This window comes from Dendropsophus ebraccatus, chromosome 13 (assembly GCF_027789765.1).
Source record: "Dendropsophus ebraccatus isolate aDenEbr1 chromosome 13, aDenEbr1.pat, whole genome shotgun sequence".
Taxonomy (NCBI): Eukaryota; Metazoa; Chordata; class Amphibia; order Anura; family Hylidae; genus Dendropsophus; species Dendropsophus ebraccatus.
Window position 1 is genome coordinate 5,150,669 of NC_091466.1, and position 11,549 is coordinate 5,162,217.

Consider the following 11,549-nt stretch of genomic DNA (forward strand, 5'->3'; position numbering starts at 1 on the left):
AGTGATATGTCTAAGTACAGTATATGGTGGCATTATTTATGTGTACACAGCGGTGATATGTCTAAGTACAGTATATGGTGGCATTATTTATGTGTACACAGCAGTGATATGTCTAAGTACAGTATATGGTGGTATTATTTATGTGTACACAGCGGTGATATGTCTATGCACAGTTTAAGGCAGTAGACTATGGACACGCCAACACCAGCTTATAACAAAAACTTTATATTTTATATGTGACATTTATAAAAAAAAAATAAAAAATAAGATTGTTAATTATAATTCAGATTTATACTGTAAACTACACAGGAAGCGTCTGATGGACGCACGGACACGGGATGACAAGCAGACGTCCGTAACACTCAGGACATGGACACATGGATTCAGCATATACTCCATCCTCTCCCCCAGTGTGACCCCCTCACAGTAACAGCACGGAGAGGATGGACACCCCACACTATGGCTCCCAACTCCACTGACAGCAACAGTGGATGTCGGGAACCGCTAGGCCGAGTATTACACATATGTAGAGACCTAGCATTACAGGTTTGTTCCTTGGCTCAGATAACACCGTCCGTATCTGCGGTTTCTGGAAGAACGATGGTTACAACAGAACAGTCGGTATCCTCCAGTAATACGAGGCTCCGTTATAGAGGTGCACTGCCCCCTGCTGGACGGGCAGGACGGCTCTTCAGGGCCGCTCCTGACACTGCATGGCCATCTGCTGACTCAGCTTCCTGGCAATCTCTCCCATCAGAGTCCAATACTCATCAAAGCTGATCTTCCCGTCCTCATCCAAATCCAAAGACTGGATAAGCTTGTTTGCTGCCTCCTTACTCTGAGTGTTCTGGAGAAAGAACGGACAAGACAGAATCATCATCAGGGATATATACAACACCTCATGGCGGTAATATTCCTGTATATAGGAGCAGTATTATAGTAGTTATATTCCTGTATATAGGGGGCAGTATTATAGTAGTTATATCCCTGTATATAGGGAGCAGTATTATAGTAGTTATATCCCTGTATATAGGGAGCAGTATTATAGTAGTTATATCCCTGTATATAGGAGCAGTATTATAGTAGTTATATTCCTGTATATAGGAGCAGTATTATAGTAGTTATATTCCTGTATGTAGGAGCAGTATTATAGTAGTTATATCCCTGTATATAGGGGCAGTATTATAGTAGTTATATTCCTGTATATAGGAGCAGTATTATAGTAGTTATATTCTTGTATATAGGAGCAGTAATATAGTAGTTATATCCCTGTATATAGGGGCAGTATTATAGTAGTTATGCGGTTCAGGGAAGAAAAAGAGCGCTGCACCTCACACCTATGGCTGATACTAGTGCCCCTAGGCTAAATAAAAAACACATCAGAATTTTGTGTATGAATTGATCAAGCCATACTGCCCCATGTACCATCGTGCAGGTATCTGATACACATAGGTCCCTACACTAAGTCCACACTGTGCCAGTCAGTGGCCACCAACCCCGCAGGCGCGCACAGCCAGGGAACGGGGGTCATGGGACGGCCCTGCGACCCCCATGTCACAGGACCAGACCCAAAAACACCACACCAGAACCCGGCCAGCACCGCCGGCGGAGAACCACCTGGTGAGACCCACATGACCGCAATTAGCAGGAGACACCTGAGTGCACATGGTTTTAATCCCTCCTGTCTTTTCCCATTCTGTCTGCAGCAGCTATGGTGAGTGCAATACCTCATCCAGACTTGTGCTGTTTGGGGGCGACCTTCTCCGCCGGCGGTGCTGGCCGTGTTCTGGTGTGGTGTTTTTGGGTCTGGTCCTGTGGCATGGGGGTCGCAGGGCCGTCCCATGGCCCCCGTTCCCTGACTGTGCGTGCCTGCGGGGTTGGTGGCCACTGACTGGCACGGTGTGGACTTAGTGTAGACCCATGTGTATCAGATACCTGCACAATGGTACATGGGGCAGTATGGCTTGATCAATTCATACACAAAATTCTGATGTGTTTTTTATTTAGCCTAGGGGCACTAGTATCAGCCATAGGTGTGAGGTGCAGCACTCTGTTTCTTCCCTGAACCGCATTATAGTAGTTATATTCCTGTATATAGGGGCAGTATTATAGTAGTTATATTCCTGTGTATAGGAGCAGTATTATAGTAGTTATATCCCTGTATATAGGAGCAGTATTATAGTAGTTATATTCTTGTATATAGGGGGCAGTATTATAGTAGTATATTCCTGTATATAGGAGCAGTATTATAGTAGTTAGATTCCTGTATATAGGAGCAGTATTATAGTAGTTATATTCCTGTATATAGGGGCAGTATTATAGTAGTATATTCCTGTATATAGGGGCAGTATTATAGTAGTTATATTCCTGTATATAGGAGCAGTATTATAGTAGTTAGATTCCTGTATATAGGAGCAGTATTATAGTAGTTATATTCCTGTATATAGGAGCAGTATTATAGTAGTTATATCCCTGTATATAGGAGCAGTATTATAGTAGTTATATTCCTGTATATAGGAGCAGTATTATAGTAGTTATATTCCTGTATATAGGAACAGTATTATAGTAGTTATATTCCTGTATATAGGAGCAGTATTATAGTAGTTATATTCCTGTATATAGGAGCAGTATTATAGTAGTTATATTCCTGTATATAGGAGCAGTATTATAGTAGTTATATTCCTGTATATAGGGGGCAGTATTATAGTCGCTATATATATATTACTCACGGTGAGGACGTGTGGCAGCTCCTGTGCGACCATTTCTCTGAATTCCTTCTTGTTCATCTTGTCATGTTTCCCTTTCCTCTTAGCATAGTCATAAAACTTACGGACCAAAGTCTCGATAGCGGACTCTAGCTCGCTGCAGCCCGTAGCCATCTGTGTACAGCGTTAAGCCCACCTTGATAAACAGAAGAACATACAGTATGAGTGGTCTACGCTGTAGAGTGTAAGCTCTTGGGGCAGCGTGTTATTGTTTGGTGGACGCTGCAGATCAGCCAATCTGACCCCATAAAGCTGAGGTGGATAGTGCCCCCTGTCTTCTGATTGGTGGACTGCGATTCTCTTGTCTTTCCTTTTTCTGAGAGCCGCTGAGGACTAAACAGGAAAGAGGTCGGAGGTCTCTAGCCAACAATGGGGGGACGTCCTGCACTACAAGGGGTTAACATAACACAACCGGTCTCAGCTGCTCCGTCCCTGGGGGGGGGGGGAGATACAGGGGTGTAACCGTAGTGAGAAGTGTCTGATTATACATGACCGGAGTGTAATACTATATAATGTATAAGGTGTGATCTGTCCTACCTGTGACCTTGTCCATGAGATCTGATCCCACCTGGGACCACTATACGTACCCCCTTATACCATACTCCACCCACCGGCCATTCCCATCCCCCGTATGCAATACTCCAGCCCACCTGTCAGTCCTGTCCCCATACACCAGCTGTCAGCCCACCACCCCCGGAAGGACATGCATTGTGTATATAGATATATTTATAGTGTGTATGGTGTGTGCAGAGTATATACGGTTTGTGCAGAGTATATATACGGTGTGTGCAGAGTATATACGGTGTGTGCAGTGTATATACGGTGTGTGCAGTGTATGTATGGTGTGTGCAGAGTATATACGGTGTGTGCAGTGTATATATGGTGTGTGCAGAGTATATACGGTGTGTGCGGTTTATATAGATGCCATTACCGGATGGCAGCCGCCGGGCTCCCGTCCTGTGTCGCTGGGATCTCTTCCCTTCCTCTGCCTCCCTCATTCTGGTCGCTGTTTCCTGTCCGACCCTCAGATCCTCCCCCTCATGTGTGACTACGGCTCAGCCCAGCAGGGAGGCTGCAGTGTGTGCAGGTGTAGCAGAGCTGATCAATCACTGCACTTCAGTGTTACATAGGACTGCAGGTGACAGCTTCTACATTATCTGTACTCAGAGATATCACTGTGTTATCTGTGGTGTTACATAGGACTGCAGGTGACTACTACATTATCTGTACTCAGAGATATCACTGTGTTATCTGTGCTGTTACATAGGACTGCAGGTGACAGCTTCTACATTATCTGTACTCAGAGATATCACTGTTATCTGTGGTGTTACATAGGACTGCAGGTGACATCTACTACATTATCTGTACTCAGAGATATCACTGTGTTATCTGTGGTGTTACATAGGACTGCAGGTGACAGCTTCTACATTATCTGTACTCAGAGATATCACTGTGTTATCTGTGGTGTTACATAGGACTGCAGGTGACATCTACATTATCTGTACTCAGAGATATCACTGTGTTATTTGTGCTGTTACATAGGACTGCAGGTGACATCTACTACATTATCTGTACTCAGAGATATCACTGTGTTATCTGTGCTGTTACATAGGACTGCAGGTGACTACTACATTATCTGTACTCAGAGATATCACTGTGTTATCTGTGGTGTTACATAGGACTGCAGGTGACATCTACATTATCTGTACTCAGAGATATCACTGTTATCTGTGGTGTTACATAGGACTGCAGGTGACATCTACTACATTATCTGTACTCAGAGATATCACTGTGTTATCTGTGCTGTTACATAGGACTGCAGGTGACATCTACTACATTATCTGTACTCAGAGATATCACTGTGTTATTTGTGCTGTTACATAGGACTGCAGGTGACATCTACATTACCTGTACTCAGAGATATCACTGTGTTATCTGTGGTGTTACATAGGACTGCAGGTGACAGCTACTACATGATCTATACTCAGAGATATCACTGTGTTATCTGTGCTGTTACATAGGACTGCGGGTGACATCTACATTATCTGTACTCGGAGATATCACTGTGTTATCTGTGCTGTTACATAGGACTGCAGGTGACATCTACTACATTATCTGTACTCAGAGATATCACTGTGTTATCTGTAGTGTTACATAGGACTGCAGGTGACCTGTTTGTGGATCACATGAGGTCCTACATTGTCACACATAACTCCTCAGACGTTATCAGGGACCCCCTGACCCTGTTCTTCCTGGGTCGGGAGGTGTCAGGCCCTCTCAGCCAGTCAGCAGCCGGGGGAGGGGAGGACAGCGGACCCCAGCACTGGAGCTGGGGGGGTCAAGGTTGTTTTATCAGCCACCTCCTCCTCGACTCTACTGACAAAAAGTCTGGGCCCGGAGTTCTCCTTTAAGGTCCACATAACAAGTCTTTATAAATCCTGTCAGATCTGGAGACTGGAGATCCTCATCCGCCATGACGGCCCGTGAGGAAATTGTGTGAGCGCCGAGTTCTCTGAAGTCTCCATCTCAGACGTTACCATTAGGAAATTGCAAGAATTTCACAGTGAAGCAACAGTCCCAAAGACGTGGTGGAGCCTGAGGCCGCAGTCCCACCGCCGGAGTGCCGAGTGCAGCCGCAGACCTGCAGCTATGGATGTGCGGCCCTGGACCTGCAGCTATGGACGTGCAACCGCGGACCTGCAGCTATGGATGTGCGGCCCTGGACCTGCAGCTATGGGTGTGCGGCCCTGGACCTGCAGCTATGGACGTGCAACCCTGGACCTGCAGCTATGGATGTGCGGCCCTGGACCTGCAGCTATGGGTGTGCTGCCCTGGACCTGCAGCTATGGACGTGCAACCGCGGACCTGCAGCTATGGATGTGCGACCCTGGACCTGCAGCTATGGATGTGCGGCCGCGGACCTGCAGCTATGGATGTGCAACCCTGGACCTGCAGCTATGGGTGTGCGACCCTGGACCTGCAGCTATGGATGTGCGACCCTGGACCTGCAGCTATGGATGTGCAGCCACGGACCTGCAGCTATGGATGTGCGACCCTGGACCTGCAGCTATGGATGTGCAGCCACGGACCTGCAGCTATGGATGTGCGGCCCTGGACCTGCAGCTATGGGTGTGCGGCCCTGGACCTGCAGCTATGGATTATGCGGCCCTGGACCTGCAGCTATGGATGTGCAACCGCGGACCTGCAGCTATGGATTATGTGGCCCTGGACCTGCAGCTATGGATGTACGGCCCTGGACCTGCAGCTATGGACGTGCAACCGCGGACCTGCAGCTATGGGTGTGCGGCCCTGGACCTGCAGCTATGGATGTGCGGCCCTGGACCTGCAGCTATGGGTGTGCGGCCCTGGACCTGCAGCTATGGACGTGCAACCGCGGACCTGCAGCTATGGATGTGCGGTCCTGGACCTGCAGCTATGGATGTGCGGCCCTGGACCTGCAGCTATGGATGTGCAACCGCAGACCTGCAGCTATGGATGTGCGGCCCTGGACCTGCAGCTATGGATGTGCGACCCTGGACCTGCAGCTATGGGTGTGCGGCCCTGGACCTGCAGCCATGGATGTGCAGCCACGGACCTGCAGCTATGGATGTGCAGCCACGGACCTGCAGCTATGGATGTGCGACCCTGGACCTGCAGCTATGGATGTACGGCCCTGGACCTGCAGCTATGGATGTGCAGCCGCGGACCTGCAGCTATGGATGTGCGGCCCTGGACCTGCAGCTATGGATGTACGGCCCTGGACCTGCAGCTATGGATGTGCGGCCCTGGACCTGCAGCTATGGATGTGCGGCCCTGGACCTGCAGCTATGGATGTGCAGCCGCGGACCTGCAGCTATGGATGTGCAGCCGCGGACCTGCAGCTATGGATGTGCAGCCGCGGACCTGCAGCTATGGATGTGCGGCCTTCCACAACCCGTCTGCTGCAGCTCCACCCCCACCCCACCCCCCCCAGAATAGGGGACCCGTGCTGCAAATACACCTCTTTTATCTCGGGTCACTTACCAATATGTCAGCCCATCTCCGTAATGCAAACACCATCTATGAATGTCAATGTGAACCGTCAGCTGCCTGATCTAGACGACTTATAGTGAAGGGGAAGGTCAGGAACAGGGACTGGAGCCATTGACTTGGCTTCTTCTTGGAGATGACGGCTCTGGCTCCCTGACTTCTAATACTGAGACAGAACCCCTGCAATCACCCCCTGGGTCCCTCTCATCATAGCAGAAGCCCCAGTCCTAGATCAGATCTCTTGGGGGATCTTCTTTCCCCTTTGGACAGAGTTATGGTGGACGTCATCTTCAGCCAGCCAAGTGCTGAGCCACCAATATGGGATCTAGAGTCTGCAGGGTTACGTGATGTAAAGCCACTGACTCAGGTAAGTATTGATTATCCATCTTCTCTCTTCAGCCTGGACCTGGGCCACCAATATGGGATCTAGAGTCTGCAGGGTTACGTGATGTAAAGCCACTGACTCAGGTAAGTATTGATTATCCATCTTCTCTCTTCAGCCTGGACCTGGGCCACCATTACTTCTAGACTTGAGGATGACATTGAAGATTTCTATGCTTGCACAGAGTGGACTGATTCTAAAATGGAGGCCATTGCTTCTAGGGTTAAGCCTTCTACTTGCACTGATCAGCTCTATGTTCAAAGTAGAAGAAGCCGATCGGGACGAGAACTTCAGGGTTGGGGGCTCCCTGGATGGATTCTGCATTTGGAACCTGCTGTGCATGATGCCAGATCTGCCTCCCAGCTACTCTGATAATTCTCTGCATCGCTTCTTCCATCTCTGCTTCCTTATTCCCCCCCTCAATAGTAGAAGGCAATGTCGTGGAGGGGTTGTGTCATGAACTGATTATCCAACCCTGGACTAGAAGAAGGTTGTGTAAAGCAGAACTTCCTACTGTAAAACCTAGTAGCTGACTGGTTGGTCTGACTGTCAGGAGCTCAGCTGGCGGACAGTGCTAAGCAGGGTATTCCTCAACCACACGACACCCTTATACATGAAGGATCTGTGGTACGGGTACCGGGACAGTGCACTATGAGGCCTAGGAAGGCCTTCTGCACATCTTCTATAATAAAAAGGGGACGCATCACTGCTACAGAAATGACCTTTCCCCTCTGCCCCCCTCTCACGGTCTGGTGTCATCTCCCCCCTCTGTTGGTGTACAGTCTGGTGTCATCTCCCCCCTCTGTTGGTGTACAGTCTGGTGTCCTTCCCCCCCTCTGTTGGTGTACAGTCTGGTGTCATCTCTCCCCCTCTGTTGGTGTACAGTCTGGTGTCATCTCTCCCCCTCTGTTGGTGTACAGTCTGGTGTCCTCTCCCCCCTCTGTTGGTGTACAGTCTGGTGTCATCTCCCCCTTCCCCGGTCAGTTCTGGTGTCCTCTCTCCCCCCTCTGTTGGTGTACAGTCTGGTGTCCTTCTCCCCCTCTGTTGGTGTACAGTCTGGTGTCATCTCTCCCCCTCTGTTGGTGTACAGTCTGGTGTCCTTCCCCCCCCCCCCCCTCTGTTGGTGTACAGTCTGGTGTCCTCTCCCCCTCTGTTGGTGTACAGTCTGGTGTCATCTCCCCCCTCTGTTGGTGTACAGTCTGGTGTCATCTCCCCCCTCTGTTGGTGTACAGTCTGGTGTCATCTCCCCCCTCTGTTGGTGTACAGTCTGGTGTCATCTCCCCCCTCTGTTGGTGTACAGTCTGGTGTCATCTCCCCCCCTCTGTTGGTGTACAGTCTGGTGTCATCTCCACGCTCTGTTGGTGTACAGTCTGGTGTCATCTCCCCCCCTCTGTTGGTGTACAGTCTGGTGTCATCTCCCCCCTCTGTTGGTGTACAGTCTGGTGTCATCTCCCCCCTCTGTTGGTGTACAGTCTGGTGTCATCTCCCCCCCTCTGTTGGTGTACAGTCTGGTGTCATCTCCACGCTCTGTTGGTGTACAGTCTGGTGTCATCTCCCCCCTCTGTTGGTGTACAGTCTGGTGTCATCTCCCCCCCTCTGTTGGTGTACAGTCTGGTGTCATCTCCCCCCTCTGTTGGTGTACAGTCTGGTGTCATCTCCCCCCTCTGTTGGTGTACAGTCTGGTGTCATCTCCCCCCTCTGTTGGTGTACAGTCTGGTGTCATCTCCCCCCTCTGTTGGTGTACAGTCTGGTGTCATCTCCCCCCTCTGTTGGTGTACAATCTGGTGTCCTCTCCCCCCTCTGTTGGTGTACAGTCTGGTGTCATCTCCCCCTCTGTTGGTGTACAGTCTGGTGTCATCTCCCCCTCTGTTGGTGTACAGTCTGGTGTCATCTCCCCCTCTGTTGGTGTACAGTCTGGTGTCATCTCCCCCTCTGTTGGTGTACAGTCTGGTGTCATCTCCCCCCCTCCCCAGTCAGTTCTGGTGTCATCCCCCCCCCTCTGTTGGTGTACAGTCTGGTGTCATCTCCCCCCTCTGTTGGTGTACAGTCTGGTGTCATCTCTCCCCTCTGTTGGTGTACAGTCTGGTGTCATCTCCCCCTCTGTTGGTGTACAGTCTGGTGTCATCTCCCCCTCTGTTGGTGTACAGTCTGGTGTCATCTCCCCCCTCTGTTGGTGTACAGTCTGGAGTCATCTCCCCAACTCTCCGGTCAGTTCTGGTGTCCTCTCCCCCCCTCTGTTGGTGTACAGTCTGGTGTCCTCTCCCCCCTCTGTTGGTGTACAGTCTGGTGTCATCTCCCCCCTCTGTTGGTGTACAGTCTGGTGTCCTCTCCCCCTCTGTTGGTGTACAGTCTGGTGTCATCTCCCCCCTCTGTTGGTGTACAGTCTGGTGTCATCTCCCCCCTCTGTTGGTGTACAGTCTGGTGTCATCTCCCCCCTCTGTTGGTGTACAGTCTGGTGTCATCTCCCCCTCTGTTGGTGTACAGTCTGGTGTCATCTCCCCCCCTCCCCAGTCAGTTCTGGTGTCATCCCCCCCCTCTGTTGGTGTACAGTCTGGTGTCATCTCCCCCTCTGTTGGTGTACAGTCTGGTGTCATCTCTCCCCTCTGTTGGTGTACAGTCTGGTGTCATCTCCCCCCTCTGTTGGTGTACAGTCTGGTGTCCTCTCCCCCTCTGTTGGTGTACAGTCTGGTGTCATCTCCCCCCTCTGTTGGTGTACAGTCTGGTGTCATCTCCCCCCTCTGTTGGTGTACAGTCTGGTGTCATCTCCCCCCTCTGTTGGTGTACAGTCTGGTGTCATCTCCCCCCTCTGTTGGTGTACAGTCTGGTGTCATCTCCCCAACTCTCCGGTCAGTTCTGGTGTCCTCTCCCCCCCCTCTGTTGGTGTACAGTCTGGTGTCATCTCCCCCCTCTGTTGGTGTACAGTCTGGTGTCATCTCCCCCCTCTGTTGGTGTACAGTCTGGTGTCATCTCCCCCCTCTGTTGGTGTACAGTCTGGTGTCATCTCTCCCCTCTGTTGGTGTACAGTCTGGTGTCATCTCCCCCCTCTGTTGGTGTACAGTCTGGTGTCATCTCCCCCCCTCCCCAGTCAGTTCTGGTGTCCTCTCCCCCCCTCCCCAGTCAGTTCTGGTGTCATCTCCCCCCTCTGTTGGTGTACAGTCTGGTGTCATCTCCCCCCTCTGTTGGTGTACAGTCTGGTGTCATCTCCCCCCCTCCCCAGTCAGTTCTGGTGTCCTCTCCCCCCCTCCCCAGGCAGTTCTGGTGTCATCTCCCCCCTCTGTTGGTGTACAGTCTGGTGTCATCTCCCCCCCTCCCCAGTCAGTTCTGGTGTCCTCTCCCCCCCCCCCCCCCCCCCCCCCTCTGTTGGTGTACAGTCTGGTGTCCTCTCCCCCCCCCCCCCCCCCCCTCTGTTGGTGTACAGTCTGGTGTCATCTCCCCCCCTCCCCAGTCAGTTCTGGTGTCCTCTCCCCCCCTCTGTTGGTGTACAGTCTGGTGTCCTCTCCCCCCCCCCCCCCCCCCCCCTCTGTTGGTGTACAGTCTGGTGTCATCTCCCCCCCCCCCCCCCCCCCCCCCCCCCCCCCCCCCCCTCTGTTGGTGTACAGTCTGGTGTCATCTCCACGCTCTGTTGGTGTACAGTCTGGTGTCATCTCCCCCCTCTGTTGGTGTACAGTCTGGTGTCATCCCCCCCCTCTGTTGGTGTACAGTCTGGCGTCATCTCCCCCCTCTGTTGGTGTACAGTCTGGTGTCATCTCCCCCCTCTGTTGGTGTACAGTCTGGTGTCCTCTCCCCCCTCTGTTGGTGTACAGTCTGGTGTCCTCTCCCCCTCTGTTGGTGTACAGTCTGGTGTCCTCTCCCCCCTCTGTTGGTGTACAGTCTGGTGTCCTCTCCCCCCTCTGTTGGTGTACAGTCTGGTGTCATCTCCCCCCTCTGTTGGTGTACAGTCTGGTGTCATCTCCCCCCTCTGTTGGTGTACAGTCTGGTGTCCTCTCCCCCCCTCCCTCTGTTGGTGTACAGTCTGGTGTCATCTCCCCCCTCTGTTGGTGTACAGTCTGATGTCATCCCCCCCCCCTCCCTCTGTTGGTGTACAGTCTGGTGTCATCTCCCCCCTCTGTTGGTGTACAGTCTGGTGTCATCTCCCCCCTCTGTTGGTGTACAGTCTGGTGTCATCTCCCCCCTCTGTTGGTGTACAGTCTGGTGTCATCTCCCCCTCTGTTGGTGTACAGTCTGGTGTCCTCTCCCCCTCTGTTGGTGTACAGTCTGGTGTCATCTCCCCCCTCTGTTGGTGTACAGTCTGGCGTCATCTCCCCCCTCTGTTGGTGTACAGTCTGGTGTCATCTCCCCCCCTCCCCAGTCAGTTCTGGTGTCATCTCCCCCCT

General features: G+C 51.6%; 2 protein-coding genes across 2 annotated transcripts; one reads left to right on the forward strand and one right to left on the reverse strand.

The window, feature by feature from the left end:
• Positions 1–209: 209 nt before the first annotated feature.
• Positions 210–3,780, reverse strand: LOC138770818 (protein S100-A16-like). Its single transcript, XM_069950067.1, has 3 exons — positions 3,697–3,780; positions 2,730–2,901; positions 210–847 (listed from the first exon to the last, which is right to left on the reverse strand). Exons 2-3 carry the CDS (start codon positions 2,877–2,879, stop codon positions 692–694), a joined length of 306 nt encoding a protein of 101 aa, XP_069806168.1. The 5' UTR covers positions 2,880–2,901; positions 3,697–3,780; the 3' UTR covers positions 210–691.
• Positions 3,781–5,414: 1,634 nt separating this feature from the next.
• LOC138771361 (putative proline-rich protein 21) lies at positions 5,415–6,743 on the forward strand. Its single transcript, XM_069951009.1, has one exon. The coding sequence runs from the start codon at positions 5,415–5,417 to the stop codon at positions 6,741–6,743; it is 1,329 nt and encodes a 442-aa protein (XP_069807110.1).
• Positions 6,744–11,549: the final 4,806 nt, after the last annotated feature.